The 26,304-nt window shown below is 41.8% G+C and overlaps 1 protein-coding gene across 6 annotated transcripts in view; it reads left to right on the forward strand.

Moving 5' to 3' along the window:
• Positions 1–26,304, forward strand: part of map4k3a (mitogen-activated protein kinase kinase kinase kinase 3a) — a 78,622-nt gene that overhangs the window by 26,529 nt on the left and 25,789 nt on the right. For all 6 annotated transcript variants that reach the window (XM_015362582.2, XM_015362583.2, XM_015362584.2 and 3 more), the window contains exons 3-14: positions 11,205–11,295; positions 11,634–11,698; positions 14,376–14,431; positions 14,893–14,940; positions 15,498–15,540; positions 18,112–18,184; positions 18,725–18,856; positions 19,377–19,439; positions 19,713–19,794; positions 19,897–20,007; positions 24,867–24,945; positions 26,235–26,293. In XM_015362582.2, coding sequence (XP_015218068.1) covers positions 11,205–11,295; positions 11,634–11,698; positions 14,376–14,431; positions 14,893–14,940; positions 15,498–15,540; positions 18,112–18,184; positions 18,725–18,856; positions 19,377–19,439; positions 19,713–19,794; positions 19,897–20,007; positions 24,867–24,945; positions 26,235–26,293 — 902 coding nt within the window. The remainder of the gene's footprint in view (positions 1–11,204; positions 11,296–11,633; positions 11,699–14,375; positions 14,432–14,892; positions 14,941–15,497; positions 15,541–18,111; positions 18,185–18,724; positions 18,857–19,376; positions 19,440–19,712; positions 19,795–19,896; positions 20,008–24,866; positions 24,946–26,234; positions 26,294–26,304) is intronic.

Here is a 26,304-nt window from a genome sequence, read left to right on the forward strand (position 1 = left end):
TTTAAATAATTATGGCACTGAGATAATTCAAATCGAACACGTGCTTCTGCATGTGTCACACCCGGATACAGCTGAATCATGTTTATTGTTGGTGGCTTTCTCTGTCATTATGTAGTGTTTCCTACCCCCACACCTTGTCTGGCGTCGTTGCTTAGTAGACTCCTTAAAGGAGTGAACATATTTCTTGATTAAAATCACTGCCAAGTTTTTTTTCTTCATGCCCATAAAGATCCTGTGTTACTTATAAAGTGCAGGAGTTAAAAACAGCCCCCAGGGTGTTTAGGAGATGAAAACGGAAGAACTCACAATGAATTCTCTTCGGGGCTCACTTGTGTGAATAAGTGCTCAGCTGGAAGGGGAACCCAGTATCCAATATATCCAACTCCACAATGTATGTGTAATCAACGAGAGGCAGAACATTTGAAGGAAAGGAAACCATGATAGCAGAATGTTAGCAGCAAAGTTGTATCATTTCCAAATTTTGCCTAGGTAACGTGGAGGACTGGGGGAACTGAACTGGCAGATTAATATTCAGAGCACATAAGGCCTAACAGATCATACCGTGCAATTAAGTCCCTGCGCAGAAGTGTTCAACTAGCATTGTGCATGAACCTACAAGCACAGATGTCAGTGTAATGTTTAACTTTTGATTTGGCAAAAAAAAAGACATCCAGATTTTGAAAGGGTAAAAGCCAATAATTAACTCAGGAAGAGCTCCCCTCCCACACCGACAACCTGAATGTCCTTGTAACGTTTCATACCATTGTTACGTTACGGTTTTGGGTTTTGCAGGTCAGTCCATGTTCACAGAGATACAAGGTGGCAGTGAGTGACTGCTCTGTTCCTGATGCAGACACTGACACTCAAGCACTTCTGCATTCTTCAGACAGTGCCCTCAAGATCTGCACATCACAGGCTGCCTTGGATATATATCGGCAGCACCGATGGGCAGAGCCCTGTGTGGTGTTTGAGAAACGCCTTCTTTACCTCCTGTTGTTACTTTCAAGGAAGTTCGGACTTGTGCACTTGTTCTCGGTTCATTCACACGAAGAGGAAAGTCATCAGAGACCTGGTTCTGCACAGTTAACAACGTTGATCATTTTGGCCTTCATATCTTTTGCCATTTCAGGAAATAACAGAACTTTTAAACAAGATAATACTTATACCATATTTATCTCCTCCAGCTGTTCCTTGCAGGAAGCCAGGGTATCCTCTTAGACAGCGTGGCTGAGCAGCTGGTTTCTGGCTCACCCAGACATTGATGTAAAGAAAAAACTCTCCATGTTCTCCGGTTTGAAATGCACTTTCCTGTGTTCTAGTTTCCACAGTTTCTTTAAATCTCAAGCTTACAGAGCAAAAAAAAAAAAAATAGTAGCTTGGCTTTGAAATGCTTGGCTTTTGCCAGGTCTGGTATTGAAATTTGGGACTTATTTTTTTAAGTACTTGACCACCTGTGGACATATGGCATTTTGAAGATATTTCAAGAGGATATGCAGTGGATTGCTTTTTTGTTTTGGAGCCTTGTCTTTGTTTGTGCAGATTTCTGGGTGGGTAAATGAGGTTTCTTGCCGATAATCCCTTTTCCCCAGAGTAGTGACAGTGGGGTGTGCAAGAGTCCAGAATGCACAGTTTGGTTACTCCTGCTGCCAGGGAAAAGAGCAGCTCCCAGTCGCATACAGGATTTCCTTAGCTGTGTTAACTCCCTGCCACTAGTGGCTGTTCCCGGTGCGGCCAGTGAGAGTGCACGTTTACACGTATCGCCTGTAGCTTCGCTCTTGTTATATGTCATTTCTTGTCACTTTCCTGTCCCGTGTTTTGGGTTGTGAAGACTGTGGGTTTCCAGCCGTGCGGTCTGCCTACGTGAGCACCAAAGAGTGTGGGTAAAGCGCTGTGCGTCACTAATTTCCTTCGCCGTTCTCTTTTCCCTGTAGTCAGCTGTTAGAAGCCATTGCCGGTCCCAGTGTCAAGCACATTGAGCTTACATGCTGCACGTCGGGACGGTGACCAGCTTTGTGTCTTTTTTTTTAAAGATGTGGATTTTGAGTCAGATCTTTTCACATTATTCTGCAGTCTGTGTCTGCACATGTCTGTAGCTTCCACTGCGTAGTTTTCGGTTTTGAATGAAATGATCCCCAATTTACCTTCGGGATCAATAAAGCCTTGTCTATCAGTTAGTTGTATTGCTGTGTCTTTTTGGAGAAGTGGGAAGACAAGGCTGAAAACAGCATTAAAATGTGAGAGAGTGGTATGTGCTAAGATATCACTGTAGAGGCATTTATTTCTTTTTTAAATCAAAAGTGTGTAGGGTTTTAAAAATAAATGGAGCAGAACTGACCATAGTTTTTCGATTGTGTTTTTGTTTGGCATTTATATTTTTGTCTTTGTGGGTGTGCTCGTCAGATATCTGTGGTGTATTGGGGAGGAGACTGATCTTGAAGGCCCTATAAATACTTTGCATACTGAATATCAGACATGTCTCAAAGTATCACTTGTGCTCCAAATCCAATATCCTGACCTTGACAGCAAATTGGATTTTTACTTATCCGTGATTTTTTTTTTCTTTCTGTGGCGACACGGGAAGTATTTTCATCTGCATTGGAATTCTGGCAAACCCAGGGTGACAGAAACATTGAATTATCGCTTGTTGGAACGAAGGGGGAGATGGCACCACTCAGATGCACGTTTGCTCCTCCAGACTGATCATTTACCAGATGCTCATTGTGCTCGTGCTTTCTGAGTTATTTATCCCCAACATACTTGCTCTTAGAAAAAACGTCTAATCAATTTCCTTTAGAATTGTTTCTGCCTCTGTGATGTTCTGTGTTATTGCAGATTTTTTATTTCATGCGGGTGTAGTTCACCTAATGGAATACTCCAGATATGAAGTACTCAGTGAGCTGAATAGTAAACATAATTATATTTGGAGAAAACCGAAGATCACAGACAACTGTTATTTCCCATTTTGTCAGTATGTGACAACTACTATTTATTTCTGCCCATATGAGGCAACATCCCTCAGTTTTTCTGTGTGCTGTGTCACAGATATTGAGTGGTCCTTTGATTAAAAAAAAGTTACTGTGATTTCCCCCCTTTTCTTTTAAATACTTCAAAACCACTCCTACTCCAGGAATTTGAAAAATAAATTAAAATATAAAATAAAACAACATCCACCCTGTGCAGACATTTTGTGTCCTTCCCAGACATCCAGGTCCTGAGAATAGGTGCATCCCTCAAAACAAGAATAATGCAGAAGTGGGGACAAAATTGATAAACAAGCAAAATACATATATAAATCCTGTCATTCCTGTTGTCCTAAGTCACTACATTTCTTTTTTTATCTGTGTCTGATCCTGTGCCTCTGGAACAATCTCCTAAAAACAGCAGCCCAGCCCTTCTGCCTCCTCTCATCTGTTGCTCTATGTGGCACCTTTCAGGATTGAAGGACCTTTGACGTGTCGGAGTCCATTTTAAGTGGCCCCAGCTGCTGAAGTACCTTGTAGTACATTTTAATGGCGGTGGCTCTATGTCTGCAGAGCATGGTCCTGATTGGCTGCCTTGTCAGAATGTGGGTGCTGTCAGATCCCGAGACCCGTTCACGCTGGTGACACTTGTCAGTGTGCGAAGGACTAGGGTCATTCTGCCATCTGACCAGAGCTCTGAGAGACAGAGGGGAAGGGCATAATGGTATGTTTTGCAGATACTGCAGCTGAGCCCATTCTCTGGACAGCGTACTCCTGCCTTCTTGAAACAGATGTGCTGTTCTACAGGAGTACAGTTAGATAGTTCAGCTTACGACTCAATGTGTCCTAACTGGTGCTCACATGGAGCAGTACAGCCCTACCGGGATGTGTATCTCCCTGTGGTACAAACCAGTGACACCATCTGTGGAGCCCTGTCGGCTTTCACCACCTTTGTTTGTGATTCGGCTTTTTGTTTTTCAGATGCTTAAGTAGCACAGTGTCATTTTCAGTAAGAGAGGGAGAAATTGAACAGCAAGTGAAGAGTCAAAAGTCAATGAAATGCATCAGAGTAACAGAACAACATAAAAGGTGAATGAAATGGAGATTACATTCACCTAATTATCAATAGATTGTTTTGAGAACTAAATGTATCAGGGTACTAGCTAATTGAAAAGGAGGGAGCCTGGTTTTCAGCCTGTGTCTGGCTAATGTAGATCAGCAAAAAAAAATGTTATTTTTTTTATGGGTGAAGTACGTTTTCTTTCCGAGTTAAAAATCCTTGGAGTGTATATGAACAATTTTTCCAGGCAGCTGAGTTTCTACTGGGTCTTAATTCCGTTTCTCTCCTGTATCTGTACGCCACTGGAAGGACATACTCTGAATGAAAACACAAGGTGGAATGGTATGACGTGAATATCACACACAAATACACACCAATTTTAAAAAGTCATTTTTTTAAACCTTTTAATATAGATCAATCATTATGAGTGTTGTGGGGAGTGCACTTGACAGGCCTAAAAAACCCTGTTCATTAATTTAAGAATTAATAAATATTCGTTGATTCTGGACTTAAAGTTGGAACTGACTTTGGAGGACATGGTGTTGAGTCTATGGGGGATTGTTTGTAAGACCAGAATGGCAAATTGTTTTGCTGCCTGTGTGTCAGTCACAGGCATCTGGCATGTGGGTATCCTTACAGAATCAGTCTTATACAGTTGTGAGAACAAGTTTGTGAACCCTTTGGAATGATCTGGATTTCTGCATGAATGGCTCCTAAAATGTGATCTGATCTTCATCCAAGTCATAATAATAAATAAAGACAAGTCTTACTAAACACACAATACACACAACATTTTACATTGCCATATCTTTATTGAACAAATAGTTTGAACAATCAAGGTAATTGATGGAAAAAGTGAACCCTTATATTTAGTAACTGGTGGAACCTGCGCAGCGGTTAGGATGTATTCAGGCCCATTCCTCTATACAAAACTGTTCATGTATATTTTTGGGATGTCTTGCTTGAATGGCCGGTATTTATTTATTATAATGACTTAGATGAAGATCAGATCACCTTTTAGGAGCCATTCATGCAGAAATCCATATAATCTTTAGTTAAATGAGTGAGTGACAGATGGTAGATGACCTCACTCATTTACTTATTGTAACATGAACTCTCACAAGCCACTATTTGTCTAATTAAGATGTGTATGAAAATTTAGCAGCAGAAAATTTTAAAATGTGTTGTGATCTCATTTAAATACAGAATTTTCTTGGCCGTTTTAATTAAATCCTTTTTTTTTTGAGGGCTTTTTCTCAAACGTCTTGTACTGTGTGTGGTTTCTGTCTTTGACATGACTAAGCTGACCTGTTTATTCTGAATTTGTAACTTTTGATAATGTTTAAAGGACCAAAACAGGGAGGTTATCAAATCAATATAAATAACTGGTCCTGACACCATGTTTCACCATGCAAGCAAATAAACAATTCCAACCCCTCAAGTAAGTATGTATTCATTTATTCTTAGATTGAATATAGTATATTACCCAGGCTCATATGTATACAAGTCAAAATGATACATTGCAAACAAGATTACTCAACACACACTAGTTACACTGTAAACAGTGGTTACAGTCTCCACAGATATTTACAATTCAGCGTGTGTCAGGGTCCTTCCCCAAGAACGTGTTCGATCCACAGCAGGATTAAATTAAATCTCATTTTCTAAATAGATGCTCACAAATGAATAGGAACCAATTTCCCTTTTCTCATCACTAAAAATATGTGAGATGTTTTTAGCTTGCGGATTCCTCAATAAGGGAAATCAGAGTTTACAAATAAGCAATTAACACCAAGCTTTCTTGTATACCAAGGCTCAGAATCTGGCCCTCTTCCAAGCATTCGGATTACCCGAGCAAAATCTGGTTGCAAGCCTGGGTTTGAGAGAGGAGCTGAGCCACGACAGGGCTGCTGCCGATGAGTGCCGATGTCTTTCTGCCCGCTTCTCCTCGTCTTCTCGGTCTCTGGGTGCGCCCGTAGCTGAGGCTGGCTTAATGACCTCTCTAAGGATTTGGGGTCCCTGTTGAACATTTTTCAATACGGCCAATTTAAGGATCTACCAGCGAGTTCGTTTAGCTTGAGTTGATTATCAGGAACGCTCTTTGATCATTTGTAACTTGTAAAGACAACCGTGTGAATACAGCACAACAATACCCATTGTCTCGGACCTTCAGAGTCAGGTAACTTTGCTGATAACTATGATCGGTGCTAACCTTGCCGATACTCAGCGAGCCTTAGGAGCAGTTGGAATTCCGTTCTGTGCAGTTCTTCCTTTGCTGCTCGCAGGGTCCCCCATCTTCCCATTGTTTAAGGTGTGGGCTGCACACTGGTGGTGGTGGAGGGGGATCCCCATGAGCTGTAAAGCGCTTTAGGTGGAGTGTCCAGAAAAGCGCTGTATAAGTGTAAGCGATTATTATTATTATTATTTTCGGTCTTCAGGCTTTGCCGACTAGCTGCTCGATCGACTGATCCGTCTTCTAAGCGTTGGCGGCTCATCTGCCGCGGGCTCCTGCTTACCGCCCTGTCTGCCCTGGCGGGCTGCTTCAAGGACAGACGGGAAATCCGAGAGGAATGAGAAAGCTCTCTGTGGAAAACTGCAAACGTGGCAAGCTGCGCTCATCGGTTTTCAGGGATTTCATGTGACTGAGATGGAAGATGATAAAGCCGTGGGCTGAAGCAGAATAATTTTGCAGGGAGGTTGCGTTCGGGGAGCGTCTGCATTTCCTGCGATTGTTCTGCCACAATTAAAATGTCTCCTTTAGGAACGGTTGTGGTGAAGTGACTCTGATTTGTTGTCATTTGGCGATGTGAAGGGAAGCCCTCTAGATTCTGCTGTGTCACCAAATAAAAGCTGCAGGGTTCAATTTGGAGGTTGAATTTTGTCGATGAAAACCATACGACAGAGTAGTGCATGCCGCAGAATCAACATATCCGAGATTCATTTAACCTAAAAAAGCTTCACACCTGTAATGTCACATTTCACACCCTTCATGTCAAGACCTTGAAAAACGTCGGCTTTTCATTAAAATTATTCATTAATCATTAAAATTATTCATTAATCATCAAGATTAAGTTGTGGATCCTGCCTGGGAGCCTGATACCCTCCGGTCTCAGAGGCTAAACAAGCCTGGGCTGGATCAGTACTGGGAGGGAGAACCAGGTGGCTGCTGTCGGCGGTGTGGGTGGACCTCTAGGGGGCGCTGTCCTTTCGGGAGCCGGGTTTTTAAACCAAAGCCCCCGTGTGGTGAACGAGGAAGCAGCGTCGTTTGGACGTGCGGACGTTTTGCTGGGTGAAGTTCCCACAGCGCTGTAAGAGCAGGAGTACGTGTGGGCTTCCCAGCCTGCACGATCCCGGCCTCCCTCTTCACGCGAGGAAGTGTTTGGCAGGCATTCAGCCCCGGCAGCGGCACCTCCCCCCGGCTGCTTTTCTTCCATTATGGATGACATCGGGCCCCTCCTGTGTGTAAAGAGCTTTGGGATCTTTTGAGATGGAGGTGTTATGTAAAGAGAAGGAATTAATTATTGATCTCCACATAGCACTCAATGATTATGTAAAAATTATGACACAAACGTTTGTCAGTTGTTTGGGTAATAACTGGTTTTGGCACTGTGCATTTAGAAGAGCCAGTTGTTGTATTGGTTTACAATGACTTGCAGTCATGTAATGCTGTGTGCAGCACAGTTCTCCAAACAAGTTAGAGTCTGCTATCCTGAATGAAGGCATGAAGGGGCGATAGGACAGGATTGTTCCACTCATCATAGTCCTGATATAAGGGAAATGCGTACTGAACACTTTAAAGGTGTGCATATTTCTGTTATCTTAATTTGAATGAATCTTAAGACGTCATCAAATGTGATTAGTTCAGAGGAAACCTGTGGTCGTGAAGCCACGGCTTCTCAGCAGTGTCCTCTGCATGGGCTACAAGTGACAGCGATGGCGTGAGACTTCATCGTCCCCTGTTACCGCAGAGCCAGAATCTCACAGCTCCGGTGACCTTCTCATAATGGGATTTTTAATTGAAGCCAGCGACTTCTCCTCACATATTTTCATGAAGAGGGCAAAGTAAGTAGGGGAAAATTGTCATCAAGCTCTGCAGTTCTTTGATGAACATACCCTCCTTTTTTTCCACCACACATTTACCAGAATGTAATTAAATTTTAAACTGCGGAGGAGGAACAGATGAAAAGCAACGGTATAGATAGAAAGAAGTCACTGTATATTCAGAAACCATATTGTTTATAGGGTGCACTTACCCTAACTCTTGTTCTGAAACTTGTGATCATTTTTTATGAGATTTACCTTTGTTGTCACTAAGAGATACCGTACCTTTTAAGTTTAAATGGGGAATGCTGGTTATACTTATACTATTTAAATAAAATAAAATAAATTTAATTGTAATTACTTTGAAATTAAAACGAGCACTTCCAATCATGGTACCATTCCATTATCTATGCCTATGGTCCATCTCCAGTGGGCTTCTGATTAAATCCCTCCTTGATATACAAGTCCAGCCCACTATCTGCTGCTGTGTTTTTGTGTCCTCCGTTTTGTGCCAGGGTTTGGAATGCATGTTTCTGTCATATTGACGTGGGAGGGCCCAGTATTTTCACTGGTTTGTGAAGTGACAGCAAACAGAGCTTTTGAGAAATGTGTGGTGGAGTCAAATGTCAGCTGACATCAGAGACACACTAAGGAAAGCCCAAACCCCACAACAGCAGTTAAACCCTTGTAACTGGCTGCTGTGCTTGCTGAATTGTCCAGGCCATTCTCTCAGCCCTTAGGCTGGTCAGATTATAGATTTTTAAGTGCATTTCTGGTCAACCAGTAAATGTGCATCATTCGATAGTTTCCTTGCTGAAGCTTTATTCATAAGGTTAAGGATCTGAGCCTGTGGCTCGAAGGTTGCTGGTTCATGTCCCGTGGCCAGCAGAGGAATCCTACTCTGTTGGGCCCCTGAGCAAGGCCCTTAACCCCACCTGCTTCTCTCCCAGTCTGTGTGTCTCGTGGAGAGCAAGCTGGGGTATGCAAGAAGACAAATTCCTAATGCAAGAAATTGTATATGGCTAATAAAGTGATCTTATTTTATCTAAAAGAGATACTATAGCTATTATCTTGTAACGACAGCAATGCATGAACTACTCATTTGACTATTAATAAGGTGATCTTCACATTTTAACTTAATATTGTTTCTGCACAGTATATTAATTCAGGTTTATATGGTCACAGCACTGGCTATTGTATTAGATTATACAATATCCATACTTGCTGTATGGAGCTGACATTGGTCAGTTACTTCATAATCATTTTTTGAGGTTCCTCTTTCCTGTTCAGTTCAGATGTGTTCGTAAGCTGTGACTTACTTTAAAGATATGATGAATATGTTTACTTGCTTCCTTTCGTTGTCCCAGATGGGAAATTTGCTTTTGCAGGCAAGTAAAACACACAATACATTTAACACAACATGGACCCATTAACAAATAATAGACATGTAGATGAAAAAGAAAAACATATACAGTATAAAGTAAAATTTTCAATCAGTTGTCCAAATTGAGCGGGTTAATAGCTGAGGGAGTAAACGATTACTTATTTCTATTGCTCTCCAGTCGAGGTAGTCTACATCAATGCCCAGAAGGAAGGAGCTGAAATTCACTGTGCAAGAGGAGGTCAGGATAGTCAGTGAGATTGGCCTTCTGCCCTGTTTTTTTGACGTGGATGTCTGAAAGCAGTAGTTGTTGTGCACCAATAATTTTGCTGGCTACCTTCACAATTCGTTTTTGTCTCTTATATTGTGTATGTTAAAGTTATCAAACCAGGCTACCGCAGTGACTGTTAGGCCAGATTCAATGAAGATTCTCTAGAAACAAGTCATTGTTGTAGCACACGTTACAAGAGTGGAGTTTTCTTTTTGCTCTTTTTGTTTTCCGCGAAGGTTAGTTTTCCTCAAACAGTTTTGTGGCGGATCAGAGCAGGTACTTGTAAATGTTATTGTTAAGGGTGTAGTCGTTGTGCCTTCTGCTTAAACCCGTTTTAAAACTGTTAATATTTGTGTAACCATGCTGTGAAATTCAAGTACCTTTAGAAGTCCTCTGCACGTGCGTTGAAAATTTAAGATAATGCTTTATTTATTTTTTGGCTTCAGGTATGCCTAAATATGGATATTCAACAAGCGATTGTGCTGTTCATTCTGTTCCTATGTGGTAATGGTGTGTGAGAACAGTAGATTGTCACTGAGACTGAAAACACTTGAACTTGAACTTGAACTTTATTGCCATATGTGACCGGTACTGGTACAATGGAATTCTTACTTACAGAAAGTCTCTCGATTGTAAAACAAGTGTAAAAAACAAAACAAAGTGCAAACAGTGCATCAAGACAATGTGCAAACAAACAATAGACAATGTGCAAGTAAACATGTAGTATTGTTTGAATGTAAACAATACAGACGTGTAAACAATGACTGGAGATGTGCAATAGATAAGAAATCATAAAGAGGTAGATGGTGATGGTGTAGGTGTGGTCCGAGGGGGATGGCTAAATGTGTTCGCCAGTCTCACTGCTTGTGGGTAGAACACCTGTACAGGGTGACAGGCTGCGGCAAATGGGAGGAATCGCCAGCAGCACTACAGAGGTCAAAGCATTGTTGGGCTTCAGGGAGAGCCAACACCATCAGTGGTAGTCTAGCATGAAGTATTTGTTGCATGAAGGTGACTAGAAACCGCCGAAGTATCTCCAAGACCTAATGTCAAAGAGCTACGTCTTCTAAAATAGGTACTATTGAGATAAATTACAGATAGGAGAGGCAAGTCAATTATTGATACGCATGGAATATTGTGAAGGAGGAGAGGGCTAGCCCGAGGAACTGTGATGCCACGCGGCAGTGGACTTCAGTGGAATGCCCTGCTGGTCTGGCAGTGTGCGTTGACGCTACAGGAACCGGGGCAGACGCAGCTGGAGGAAGGCCATAGCTCCCTGAGGGCCTGCCGGCCCCACCGGCACCCAGCTATAACGACGCCGGACCTCCGCCACGCCTCGGGGCGTGCAGATCAACCTTGTCGAGTTCAAGCCAGTCGAGTCCCGGTGGCTTTTGGCCGCCATTAGGAGACTGGCACGGAGGGGAAGTGGGGCAGTGTGGTCCTAGCTCCACTCGAGTGATCTCCAACCTGTGCACTTCCTCTCTTCTGCAGGTGAAGACTTCGCCGTCGTGCAGCAGGAGATAGTGATGATGAAGGACTGCAAGCACTCGAACATTGTGGCTTATTTCGGCAGCTATCTCAGGTTTGACCCCCCTCACTGCAGCGTCTTATCACTGTTAACAAGAGCAGCAATACTTCCTTTCCTGCCTGAAGGCTCTGAACCTAATTTGAAACTGCCACAACACTTACAGATAGACGACCGTATTGTGAAGCTAGTTCGAGAGCTTCAATTATCTGCCACACTCTGTATGTGTGGAGTGTTAAGATTACCGAAACTGTTATTTGTACTCTCCTGTGCTAACTGTAGAAGAGAGTATGATTTATATTGAGTATGATTTTCGTTTTGGTAATGCCCGTTTTTCTGGACGCAGTGGAAAGACATAAAATGTTCATGTATGTGGATTTGTGGTGTCTTTTCAGGAGAGATAAATTATGGATATGCATGGAATATTGTGGAGGAGGTTCACTACAGGACATATATCACGGTAAGATTGGTGTATTTTACTATTTTGTTTTCTGAAGTATTTCTTAAGCAGAGGCTGAAATTCTCATTTTAAGGGAGAATGGAATTAGGTCTCTCCTCTGACATCACAAATTTGGGGCCTTTTAGGTTATGAAAGACAAAACAGATTTATTAAATGAATTGGAGGAGTTAGTAAATTAGGAGTAAGAGAAGACCAGTGTCATGTTTGCCATTATGATAGCAGTTTATTGAGCTGACAAGTACAATAATTTAAAATGAGGCAAACAGCTGGGGTATGATGTTTAATGTAGACATTTGTGGGTATCAAAGGAATATCCTGCAGTGACAGAGAAGACTATGAAGAAACCAAATCCAAGAATTATGAATCCTCAGAGACACTGACAAAATCAGCCCAGTGAATGTCTTCAGTGAAACAGGAGCAGAAGACGCAAGGGGAAACTATGTGGACATCCCTTTAAGTCTGAGAGAATTTATCACTAGAAATTTCTTTATGCAGTGTGGAGCAGGCTTCCCAGCTAGGCTGTTGAAGTCAAAAGCTTGGCTTCGTTCAAGAAGCAGCTGAATGAGATCCTTGGATCAGTTAATTACTAACAAACAGGCGAGACAGGATGAATGGATTCTTTTAGTCCAGAACCTTTCTTAAGTCTTAATCATTAACTCACCCTCGGGTTCTAAAAGAGTGGCCTGTATACTGAGCCCTGAACAACACAAACCAAAATAGGCAGGATAGAAGAGGAGAGCTGCACACATCTGTGGTGAAATACTGTAATGGTAAATGCCAGAGCTGGGATCTGGACCTAAAGGAGTAGTATTTCTTCTGTTTAAAGAAAAATGCCAAATCCTTTTAAAAAAAATGCCTTCAGAGTCTGAAAGCTGTTGGTTGTCTCAAAGATTGATTTCACAGATTGGCAAAATCGCAAAGACAAAAGTCTGGAGTTGAGTTAAACAGTGAGGGGGAAAAGTCAGGCTGGGGCTGTTTGGAGGCAGCAGAGCTTGTCCCTGATGCAGAGCACACTGAGAAGCAGCCTACGAGTTGTACAGATGTGTCTTTCAGCAAATGGGCACACCTCCTGGATTCTGCGTACAGGAGTGTGTGGCCTTCTCCCTTGATCCCGGTGTGTGTTCGAGTCCTGGTCCAGCTGTGAGCACAGGGTTCTTGGCTGGAAACGCAGGCCGACGTGGGCGGCACTGCTGCAGCGTGTCCAGTCTCAGCTCGTCTCCCAGGGGAGATCTGTTGAGCCACACAATTAGTGCCATTAGGTCAGAGTTTTAAGTAAAGATTGTAACAAATCAGTCCAGTGTTTTCGACTCTCATTGAATTGGAGCATTACCTGTGCAGAAAAACCTTCTTGTTACGAATCTGAAATGCTGTTCTTCCGATGAAATTGTGTTGTTGATGTAAGCTAATGCCTTTCATGCTGCAACTGCTACGGGGAACCTTAAAAGTTAATATTGCAACCTTAAATTTGGTTTTGAAGGTATTTTTTGCAAACTTTTTTTCTTTTTAAACAGAAAAAATAAATAGATGTGGTGGTCTTAGGTAACAGAACAAAGGATGTTTTGAGCTGACTATTTTCATTATCATTTTATTATTAAATATTTAATATACCTTTCTAAACGCAATACTTTATATACTTTTCAGATAATGAAGAACAGATTTTGTTCAAGTTCAGTCAAGTGGTATTCAGTTTGAACTCCCTTCAGTCCTGATGGAGTTGCTACTGTCGTTCTACAGTCCTTTCAAAGAATTCAGCACAGTTAGGAAATTATTATATTCTAGCCATAGTGGCAGTCAGAACAATAATTAGTACCGCTACTTCTTCCACATCAAATGCAGGGTGATCTGGAGTATGGCTGCATTAGTTAACAAGAGGCGGTTTGAACTGCTTCATCTATTTAAAGTGTCCTGGCTTGGCATGCGATTGGGGTTGTGATGCTGTTGTGCCTGGAATCTCCGTTATTTACACGGATGTTTCTAAAAATATTTTACCCAACCATCTGAGGGCAGGAAAGAATTTCAGGCGGAACTGCAGGTCTTTACAAATGAGAACAACCAAGGCGTGTAATTATGGAATGTTGAGTTGCCAGGAGGAGAACACACCCTTGTGTCTATTGCTCCTTTGGTCATGACCGGTATTGTCAGTGTCCTGTTAACATCTTACTCGCCTCTTAATATGTCAATTGCTCCCACAGCCTGCTTGAGTTTGGCTTGTCTTCTCAGCCCCAGAGAGTCATGCAGTGCTCTTTAGATACAGAAGCTTTTGCTGGCTTCTTGTTCGGCACAGAAAACATTCTGAGCTCTGTGGCCCTCATTCAGCCTACTTGTATATTTCCTGAAAACGTCTTTAATTAGGTTCTAATCAGCGGTAATTTCTGCAGCTTGCAGTTGGTACTGTTTCTTTTGTGCTCCAGCCTTTCTTAGATTGTTTGGAGTCTTAGAAAGGTATACATTTATTTCAGTTCTTGAAATCCAAAGTTTTCAATCTGTTTTTAGTCAATTTGAGACCTAGATTGTACTCTCTATGCTTCACAATTTCTGAATGACTTTTTGCAAAGTTGCATTTTTAGTTCCTTTGCATCAATTAAATCCTTCAGTGCATTTCAACTTCAATAAAAAGAGTTGTAACCATTTTTATTTTGTTCCCTTTGCCCAATATTCTGCTTTATTCTCTTTCCAGTGACTGGACCTCTGTCAGAATCGCAAATTGCCTATGTATCACGAGAAACACTACAGGTATTTTCCCCGTTAACATGCACATTTTCAATTGATGTACTTGTGTAAATAAGTCTAAACCCACTTACGTTTAGTTTCTTATCAGTTATTGCAAGGCCTGTGAATAAACCTAGACTATCCACTCACTTTCCTGATTTAATTAAAAAAAGAATAGCTGGACTTAAATTAAAGGTATTTAGATTATATAAGGAAACTAACACAAAAGAGTCTAACATTGTCTTTTGCTGTGTCATTGTGTTTTTCCACTGCTGGATAGATTGGCTGTTCTGTTCATTAACTGTCAAGCAGACTGTTCGTTTCTGTTTTCTGTATGCAGATAAGAGGAGAAGTCATTAAACTTTTGTAATAACTTTTGTAATTTAATAGAACAGCCAACACTTAGAAATTGAACGATCCTCTTGTTTAGGAGAGTAGGTTTGTTTTTTTTAATGTGCTATTACGTTTCTGTTTGTTTCTTCCAGGGTTTGTACTATCTTCACAACAAAGGAAAAATGCACAGAGACATTAAGGTAAAGCTGACTCGCGACTTGCGCTGGATGGTTTGCCAATCAGTTCGTACTCCTGCAGTTCTATGAAGACTATGTTTTTTTAATTTCTTTTAATAAGTGCTCAAGCCACAGCATTAAACTTAACTCATTCTGTTGTCTATTTTGGATTTGCATTATATCTCTATAAGTATTTTGAGTCTTTCTTTATCGTGTATTTTGCTGCATTTCCTATTTTGTGAGCCCAACCCCCTTTTTCTCTGCCTTTTCCAACTGTAAGAAGGACAGTTGAACTGTAATGTAACTGGACATATTAAAATAAGATGGGTACACTTGACTTGAAACACCAAAATTCCATGTACTGTAGGTAATGCAGTTGGTCAGCTCACACTTATTGATGCCACTAGTGTGCTGTTTTTTAGCAATTGTTTAAGAAACAAACATCTTTGAATATCTTGAATTTGGAAGACATCTTTGATCTACTTTGCTGATCTGTTGGAAATAGTTTAGCCCTTCCAAAAGGATTTTGCTTTGTTAAATTACATATCTTTGTTCTAACACTCCAACATCTTCTTTTATAGGGAGCAAATATTCTGTTAACGGACAATGGGTATGTGAAATTAGGTAAGCACATGGAAGCGTCTTTCCTTTTGCATCTTTAAATATTTGTTAAACTTCATAAAATGTGATTGGTCTTCCAGTTTGTGAGCTGTGAAAACCAAGCTGGTTGAGTTAGCTTGTTTGACATAAAAAGGACTTGTCTACAAGTTTAGGTTTAGGCTGAATATGTCACAACACTTAACAAAGGGATGGCAAACTCATTTCTTTGAACCATAAACAATCAAAATCAAACAACTATGCACAACCACTATATAGTATTATTTATTTGTAGCATTTTGCATTTGTGTGCATTTTACAATGAAATTCCTCCCTTTAAAATGCAATTAGCAGTCATTGTTTCTTTACTAGATGCCACTTTAGCAGAACTTGCTCATTACTTCTGAGTACGGGGTATTTATTAGCATTATTGACTGTATTTATTTCACATACTGTATCTTAGTTGTGATAATTGTGAACTACAGAAATCTCTGTTTTGTTGAAAAGAATATTGTTGGCATATTTTGACCAGTGATGAGCCTAAATAAATGAGCAACTCAACACATTGCAGTGATAAGTGAGAGGCAGTTCAGCCTTTTGTAGTCAGCAAAATTATATTGTTATTACCTAGGAAGGAGAAATGGGGGAAAAAGACAAGGTTAATAGGACTTTTCATGACTAAAATATACAATGAAAACGTGAGACGCCATTTGTTAGAAACGAGGAGTACCAAATCGCAAAGATTCTCTACACCTATCGCTATTACTCTTTGGCGAAAGCCGATGTACTAATCAAGCATGTTAGTTTTCCATTCACTTCTACAAAGAGATCTAAATTCTTCCACTATTCTTGAACCACAAGACTTTTTCCTTTCTTTAATAACACAATTACGAGGCCCTTATTTTTGTCTCCTTTTGAGACAAAGACGCACTCCCCTGTCAGATTAGATCTGTGACATCATCAAACAGAGGCACCGCGATTGGATAGAGGTGGGGAACTGCAGGGAGCAGGGGGTGTGCGTGAGACTGATACAGTAGCAGCACCAATTGCATCTGCTTTATGGGAGGGTTACTCAGCCTCAGACAATGGTTCTGACCACTTCTGCCACATGGCCAAATAAGTGGTGTCTGGCTACCCAGACCTGGCCTGTGGGCTATAGGCTTGATACCCTGGCATCAATATTACACATTTCGGACCTCTGAGGGTTGGCACCTGTATATCTGTATTGACAGCCTGTGAAAAACAAAGGACAAAACTGCGAATACCATTTGCCTTTTCACATTCAATGTGTTAAACCTGCTAATGGAGGGTTTCTAAAACGAGAAGTGTAATACACACATGTAACAGCTTTCATAATTATGAGCTTATTGTCATCGGAGCAGGTGAGTTGTGAAGCAGGGATTGAGCATTCCAGTTATGTCTTTCCTTATTTTTTATACCTTTGTCTTGGGTAGTCCTAAGATTTGGGACAGTAAAAGTGTTATATATATATAATTGTATATAGAAAACCAAATCAGTAGTAATAAAATTGAGTAAAATTGCTGAAACAATTCCAGCCCTATCATTTTTCATACCCTATTGCATTTGGTATTGCAGTTATTATTTTCAGGAACTCCAGTTCACCACACTAGTTGAATAGCACTTTGATGTCCAGCCAGTAGCTCTGAACGCTGCTGCTAAACGGGCTAAATAAATGGGCTTTTATGTGGTGAGCTGGACCTATCCACAAGACAGTATGTTGGATTTCTGGTGCTGTACTCATCAGAGGATCCTTACTTTACACATACTGTAGGAGGGAACCCACTTCATCCATCATAGAAGTGCCACCCCAACTGGGTGATGCACCAGCAGCCCCACTGCATCAAGTGGAAAAGTGACAAATTCATTGGTTGAATTAAGGAGGAAATTTAGGTAGGCCATTATGTGTAAGCTCAAAGTGGTATTTAGCTAGTACACTAAGGATAACGCCCCAGCTCTTACAAATAAATCCAGAGTATCTTTAATCGCAGTAGCCATTACCTCAGTTTACCACCTTATCTGAAGGACAACACCTCTTCCATTACTGTGTCCCAAACTATGGTGGGGCATTAGTCTGGAAATTCTGAAAATGAGATCGCCGCCTACTGGTCCACCAACATAACCAGTTTCCATTCCCAGAGGTCTCCTGGGTCCCAGGACCGACCCGGCCCATCTTTCTTAGCTTCTGAGATCGGACCAGATCAGGCTATAAAGGAGGAGACGTGGTGGGATTTAGTGAAGACTCAGTGACTGCTAATGGTTGGTTGATAGGGAATACTTCTGTGGAAGATGTAGGCTTGAATGAGATTATTTACTAGATTTAATTCTCTCTGGCACCAGTTGTTATGTGAGATTAATTACTGGGCCCTGACACAAAACGAAACTAACTTTGCTTCTGGTCCCTTCAAATAATTTTCACTGCATTAACATGGTTTCAACTGCATGTTGTTTTTTAAAAAAATGTACTATTTCCCCATATTGTAGAAAGGCCGTGATGAAATGATTGCAGTTTAAATCACTTCTTGAGAGCTAGAGTGTGTCTGTGCATCCAGTGTCTAACACTACATCTCTGTATTAAAGCTGACTTTGGAGTCTCCGCACAGATAACGGCAACACTAGCGAAGAGAAAATCCTTCATCGGGACACCTTACTGGTACTTGATACTTTGTTTCCTCTCCTGGTTTCCTTTTGAGGTCCATTCAGATTCTGCGGAAATGGTTGTCAAGATAAAATCCCTCCAGCTTTGACTTGTAAGAAGGACCTGTGCATTTCTGAAACAGGCCCAGTGCGCAGTCAGACGAAACAGTTTTTTTTTTGGTATTACAATATGTGATTTTATTTTGTCTTGTGATAATTCTGTTAAAATTGACAGGACCTGTCTGGATCAGACCTGTGAGAGTTACTCGGGTGGAGAAAGGATAGTGAACGATCGTCATTTTGTAAATTTCATTGAGCTGACAGCGTTTGCTTACATTACCTTGGGGTGATTTAGACACCGTGGTGGAGCATCCCCCGGTATTTTTCAAGGAGAGTTGCTCGTTGTATCTAAAAGCCCTTCCCAGTTGTGTCTGGAGTGTACCTTCTGGTTACAGATCTGCTAATGAAAATGACACAAGCAGAGGGGATCGCGCAGTGGAAAGAGAGGTTGGATTGCTGCACTTAAGGGGTTACTAAAAATCTCTCTGCTGTTCAGGATGGCTCCAGAAGTGGCTGCTGTGGAGAGAAAAGGCGGCTATAACCAGCTGTGCGACATCTGGGCTGTGGGGATCACTGCCATAGAGCTGGCCGAGCTCCAGCCACCCATGTTTGACCTGCACCCAATGAGGTCAGTGTGCAAGCTCTTTATTGTGGGCCACGCAGTGGAAAAAGAGGGAGACTGGCAGGTGTGTCTGGAGCTCTGCAGAAGAGGGGGACGTGGGGGTTGAGCCTTTTAATGACAATGACAACCTTTAGGTTTTTCCAGGTCTGTGTTGCAGAAGAGCAGTTAATGACTTCAATTTAATTTTAATCACCACTTGAGAGCACAGCAGCAGGCACTACCATGCCTGAGGGATCAAGGTGCACACGTTTTGGAGGTAGAGGTCATTGCAAGCATGGTTAAAACAGTCATTCTGATAGAGTTTTCCCAGCGGATGAAGGCACTTCGCAGACTGTGTAGCCATGCCATATTAATTCCGATAAGTGCCAGTGAAAGAACGGTGGAGTTTGTTTTACTGCAGGAACTGGATTGCCGGAGCTATGGGCTGTGCAGCTCTGTCTTGGCAAAGTACAGTAGGATGGTGTTCTTCTGTTTTTCTTAATAAGCTCGGTGAACTCTTTTCTCAAGCCACTGTTTCTTTTCGCAGGGCTTTGTTCTTGATGACTAAAAGTAATTTTCAGCCCCCTAAACTGAAAGACAAGCTAAAATGGTGAGTATTTGATCGTATTTAATATGACAGTACGGCGCATGCATTCTGATATTTTAGAAGCAATTTTCTGCAAGGTCACCGTAAGTTATCATCTTATGTGCTCAGACATGCGGTTTTCTTATTAGTTATTTGTTGATTAGTTATTTGCTGTTAATATCCAGTCAGGTATTAGCTCAAGAACATGGAGAAATAAAGTAGTTGGGGAACAAAAAATGCGAAGGGTTGTTTAATCTTGCGTATCTCTTCAATCTCTCTTATTGTTTAATTTTGAAGGACCAACAACTTCCACCATTTTGTTAAAATGTCATTGACGAAAAACCCCAAGAAAAGGCCAACAGCTGAGAAACTGTTGCAGGTAATGTGTTACGTAGGAGGATCGATTCTAGACGCTGTTTGCTGTTTGCTGAGCTGAGCCGTGGGGTGTGTTTGTGCTGAAACATGCTCTTCTCTTCAACAGCACCCCTTTGTCACCCAGCCCCTGAGCCGGACCCTTGCCATCGAGCTGCTGGATAAGGCCAGCAACCCAGACCACAGCACCTACCAGGACTTCGATGACGACGATCCGGAGGTACAGCCCTGCCTCGTTTTTCTTTCTCTCTGTGTGTTTTTAGTCTTTCTCTGTGAATCGGAATCCTGCTCCTGCAGTCTGTTTCTTATTCAATCGGACTTGTCTGAGGCCAGTCCCAAACGTGGCCTGGCCAGTGAAATGTTGCTCCCCGGTAGAGGGTACGGAACGTGTGAAATTTGGGATTGGCTTAAAATTGTAGTCCAGACTGGTCTTTAATCATTCTTCCCTCTAAAGCTCTTTTCACGTAGTGCTTTGTTAGGTACGGGTTTCACATTTAACTTTGGCAAGGACATAAACTGCCTGAGAAACTGCGAGTTACTGTTATTTAATACTCTTCCAAAAGAATAGCTGTTTCTGCCTGCTTTGGGATTATTGTTTATTTCTTTTTTTTTGTCTTGGCTGTTGTGTGTCTCCTCTCTCTCTCCTGGTTCAGTTTAAGTATTTGGGGGTCTTTTCTCCTGTAACCCCTCTGTCTCGGCGTGCCCTGCGCTTCGCTGCCCACAGAAAGGTACCAGGCCTGACTGTCTGAGCTGTGCCACATCCTGCATTTCAGCCCTGTGCTCCTGCCTAAAGCCTCTCTTTTTGTGTTTTACTGCAGCGTGGGTTTATTAACATGACCTGGGGCGATGGCAGCAACGTAACCCTCTCAAACCGCTTTTGAATACTGACATTTAAAAATTAAAAAGTTATCTTTTGTGTTCGCATAAGCATTTTTCTGGAGTGTGTGCGTGTGCTTTCTGAGGGTGGGAATCGTGTAATATTAATTATTTCTGACTCCTGATCTTGAAAACCCCTAGAGATGAATATGGTGCCGTGAATGTTTTGTGCAAATATGTTTGGGTGAAACTAACCTGTCAGGAGAGATAACACATATGTGGGTCATCTGGATTTCAGAAATGTTTGCTTTTATTGAACAGAGAACCACACCATGTGGAATAATTGAAAAGCATTCATAATCCACAGCAGCCGCAGTGAAAGCAGATAAAAGGAACACGCCATAGACACTGGGTTCTTTAACTGTCCGTGCCACTAGGTTCTTATCTAATCTTTTTGCACCTAATATTTATCTGTGCTTAAAATGTGGTGGGCAAAACAATGCATTCATTCACAGAAGCACATTAATAAACACTGTCTGGAAGTGGTGAGATCCAGTAGTGGTTTAGCAGGTTGAGGTGCTATATGGTTACTTTAAGTGTTAGTGATGCAGTTCCCAATGGCTCTTCTTTCTTTTTTTTGTTCTTACCAAACAGAAAAGCCACCCCATGAGATTGATTTTAAGGAAATTGCCATTGAAAATACCTTTACATAATATAAACACAGGTTTTTCAGGATTAGGGAGTAATACCAACACAAGACAGCCGGCCCTTATTTCAGGACTGGGTGCATATTGAGTGGGGACGGCTGCTTCCTCTGGGTGTTTCTGTGGAGAAACTGTTGAGTGTAAAGACTTTTGCGTTTTGCACTACAAGCCTTTCTCTTCCTACATCTGTATCTCATAGCTCATAACAAGCCCATATAGACTTTGACAGAGTCACTTTTCTTCCCTGAGGTTCAGCAGTTTCAGACGTCTAAGGAAAACGTCGGCATCCGAAGTTGTCGAGTAGCATTTTTAGCTGATTGTTCTAAACGCTGGATTTTCACCTGTATAAATGATATATATACAGTGCCTAGAAAAAGTATTCAGCCCCCATCCCTTTTTTCACACTTAAGAATGCATAAGCAAATGTATTTTTTAATGGTATTTTTTATTTGTGAGTCACACGTTCATCTTCTTAGAATCCCCCCGAAAAAGATGGATTGTAAACCATGAATTAATTAAAAATAAAAGAACTGAAATATCATCATTTAATAAGTCTTCATCCCCGTTGGTCAATACTTAGTTGAACCAACTCTGGCAGCTGTTACAGCCAGGAATCTCTTTGGACAAGTCTCTATTAACCTTGCACACTGAGATGGAGCAATATTTGCCCATCTCTCTTGCAAAACTGCTCAGGCTGGGTCAGGTTAGTTGATGTGCGGCAATGGACGACAAGTTTGAGGTCTTACCTCCGATTTTCGATGGGATCAAGGTCGGAACTCGGACTGGGCAGGTGTGCTCTGGATCATTGCCTTGTTGAAAGAAAACCTTCCTCCCCAGTTTGAGTTTTTCTGCAAAAGGTAGCAGGTTTTTTGTCCAGGATTTCTCCGTAATGCGCACCATTGATCTTCCCATCCATCCTGACAAGATTACCAGTCCCTGCCTCTGGAAAGCCTCCCCATAACATGATGCTGCCACCTCCATACTTCACAGTGGGGGGGATGGTGCTACCTGGCTGGTGTGTAGTGTTTGCTTTGTGCCATACATACCGTTTAACATTCAGGCCAGAAAGTTCTACTTTATTCACATCAGACCACAGGACTTGCTGCCACATCACTGCAGTGTCTTCAGGTGGCGTTTTGCCAACTCTTTGAGGGCATGGATGGGGGTTTCTTTCAGCCAGGGCTTCTTCCTTCTAACCCCCCTATAAAGGCTCTTTTTGCGGAATGCTTTGGAGATTGTTGACCCATGTACATTATCTTCCATCGCAGCCACTGACCCCTGTAGCTTGTTCAGCGTCACAGTTGCCCACGCAGTAGCTTCTCTGATTAAGTCTCCCTCTTGTCTGGCAGCTAAGGTTAGGGGGGTGGCCTGATTTAGGCAGTGTGGCTGTAGTTTCTTACTCTTCCACTTCTGTACAGTGGACTGCACTGAGCTCTGGGGATGTTCCTTGGCAATGGTCTTGTACACTTCCCCAGATTTGTGCCTTTCTAGAATCATCTCTGACTTGTTTGAAATGCTCCTTCATCTTCATTTCAAGTCTTTTTTTGAAAGTGTCTACCATGCTTTGTAGGCTCTCACAGAAAGACGTGTTTATATTTACAAAAGAATTGACAACAGGTGATCTAATAATTTGTTACGCAGACGAAGTCAATCAAAACTTGTTAGACTTTTGAGGTAATGCGTGACACCCAAGCAACTTTGAGATTAGGGTTACAAGGGGTATGAATACTTTTTAAATTGAATCATTTCTGGTTTTCATTTTTAGTAAATTGTGAAAACGTTTTGGAAGGTTTATTTTGTTTTGACACAGTGCTCGGTGCTCACTGCCAAAAAATCCTACTTCAGTCTATTTCAAAATTCAGAATCTGCTGCAACAAAATGTGAAAAATGTGTGGGGGGCTAAACTAAATACTTTTTCAAGGCTCTGTATTTAAATGTACCATTACCATACCACCCATTTGTTAGCCAGAAAAAATACTTCCTCTTTCATTTTTTAGAAATGAAGAATTTTTAATAGAACAATTAGAATCCAGCAAACAAAAAGATTACTGATTGGTCGCATTTTGGGATATTAGTGTTAACCAATATATCGTGGTAGATACCGGATACCATATCATGGATGTAGCTAAATGTACAAGCTAACATTAGGTAATCTGTTTCATACCAGATTTAAAGGTGGACTATAGCCTCTGGCAGATCTGCTCTGCAGTAATTTAGTAACTCCTGCTTTGGCATGGCCATTTGGCATACAGGAATAAAAAAAATCTGCAAGTCTGTTGGACATTGAACTAAACGTAATTATTTCCTTTGGGGCACAACATAACCCAGACAGCAGGTTAAAAGAAAGTAGAGAGATTTAACTCTTAAGTCATTTCGTTTAAATAATCCCTGTTTAAAATAATTCACGTTATGCGGGACTCTATTCTATCATATTTCTGTTTATTTCTGTTCTGTTATAAAATGGCAGCTCACTGGCCTGCTGTTACAAAAGCCACTTCTAAAAATTGCTGCGTCGTGTTTCACAAATCACAGTGAGGTCATGCATTTGCACTTTTCAGTCGCATACAAACTTTGTGAAACATTTCTGTTGTCTCTCATGTCAGGCAATCCTGCTTTATTTATTTTTGCCTGCTGTGTGTTTTTCTCTGGGGGAAAAAAAAACAGCATCCTCATTTACTGTAACTTAATGTCATTACTTGGTGGGGGTGTGGGGATTTTAACCTGAGGCGGGATGTTTCAGAAGCTCTTCTGGTACAATGAGTTGTGAAGTTGCCCGAGGTAAGAAGCTCCTGTCTGCCAAGCTGCATGTTGTTTCACTTGATGCAGAATAACCATTAGGCTTTGATCATGCGAAAGACTTTCCTATCAATAATAGAATGTTCTGTAGTTCTGCTGTACCAGCAGCCATATCACTTTGCAACTCACAACTGGCAACCCACTGAAGCTCAGCAGGTGTGAGCCTGGTCAGTACCTGGATGGGAGATCTCCTGGGAAAAACTAAGGTTGCTGCTGGAAGAGGTGTTAGTGGGGCCATCAAGGGGCGCTCACCCTGCGGTCCATGTGGGTCCTAATGCCCCAGTATAGTGACGGGGACACTATACTGTAAACAGGCGCCGTCCTTCGGATGAGACGTAAAACCGAGGTCCTGACTCTCTGTGATCATAAAAATCCCAGGGCGTTTCTCGAAAAGAGTAGGGGTGTAACCCCGGCATCCTGACCAAATTCCCCCCTGGCCTTTACCAATCATGGCCTCCTAATAATCCCCATCTGTGAATTGGCTGCATTACTCTGCTCTCCTCCCCACTGAGAGCTGGTGTGTGGTGAGCGTACTGGCGCACTATGGCTGCCGTTGCATCACCCAGGTGGGGCTGCACACTGGTGGTGGTGGAGGGGATCCCCATTACCTGTAAAGCACTTTGAGTGGAGTGTAAGCAATTATTAATTATTAGTTACCGTCTTGTTCTGAGCACACCGAGCAGCTCTAGAGGTGTAGCTTTGCTCCTTTTGTAAGCAAAGCCAAATGTGCTAAACTTTTTGTTGTCGTTTTTTTTATTTCCAGCCCGCAGTAGTTGTGCCTCACCGCATCCACTCAACCAACAGAAATGCTCGAGAGGAGAAGACTCGCTCTGAGATTAACTGTAAGTTCTGGGTTGTCGCGCGTTTCAAAAACCGTGTAAGAGCGCACATCTGGATTTTTAGAAATTTGCAGCTTGCGTGCTGCCTCATTAAGAGGTTTCAGTGTTGTAGTCTTCTTATCTGCAGTGCTTTTTAAGCACTTCCTGTCCAATTCCATAGTTCCGCTCAGTATCTCAAAAATGTGATGTTCGAACTGTTCTTAAAGCAATTAAGTAGATAACACTGTCTGTAAGCTAAAATAGTTTGACATTTAAGGTAGTCATGTGTCCTGTTCATGTATAGACTCCCATACTGCACCTACATATGTGGAGGATCTGTGGAGGTTGTTTTATTTTGAGAACTACAGTACATCTCAGTGCAATTATATAAATTGTTGTTCTTATCACAATTTCCAGTAGTTTTTATTTTTCTATTTCTCTTACTAAAGGATACAAGTAGCTCCTTGATGGACACATTTTCCACGCACGTCATCTCTTAAATGCATAGGAGTTGTCAGACAGCGAGTAGCACTTTTCTTTCCTAAAGGCTGCTATTTATCACAGTCATGTAAAATTCAAGTACCTTTGAGCACGGTTATGATGTCCTGTTGCAGCTATTACAATAATTTTCTGCTGTCCATCTGACCTTCCATCTGGAGAAAGGCTTGAATCCAGCACAATTGAAGGGTTTTCCAGTATTTACAGCGTAGTGTGGCATTGCTGCTGCAAATAATCTAATAAAACAACCCGACTAAAGAACAGTAAACCTGTATAATTCTCTAATTCAGTGGACCTTTTTTTCTTCTGACACAAGTAACATTTTAGGCATCCGGTATTCATGAATGCCAGTTTGTGGTCTGAGCTCACTGTGAAATATCTGTAGTGTATTTCCCCTGACAAGTTTAAAATCCACTAATAAATGTGATGTATGTTCTTAGCTATTTCCAGGAAATCCCTTTTACAGCACATGCGGCTTAGGTTTACAGTGTTCTTCTGATAGGCCTTCATGGGTGTGGATTTAGAATGCTAGATCAGTATATACCCGAGGTCTCCATTCCTGGACCTCCAGAACAGCGATATAGCAAGGTTTCTAGGAGTTTTCAACAGTCGTTGAAGGGTGTTCCAAATTGAATGGGTCTGGGATTTTTACTTTAGCTCTTAACATGCAGACACTGAAGGAGACCTGGCACAGCTGCTGCTCTGGAGCTCTCGGTGACTGGCTGAAGGGGGGATATCTGAGGTTCAGACTCTCTGTTTCGAGTCTTCACTGTTGGGGGTGAAAACAGTGAACCGTCCCTGTTCTTTCTTCGCAGTTGGGCAGGTTAAGTTCGACCCCCCTCTGAGGAAGGAGACCGAGCCACACCATGAACCGGTGAGTACCCC

The sequence above is a fragment of the Lepisosteus oculatus genome, chromosome 17 (assembly GCF_040954835.1).
Source record: "Lepisosteus oculatus isolate fLepOcu1 chromosome 17, fLepOcu1.hap2, whole genome shotgun sequence".
Classification (NCBI taxonomy): Eukaryota; Metazoa; Chordata; class Actinopteri; order Semionotiformes; family Lepisosteidae; genus Lepisosteus; species Lepisosteus oculatus.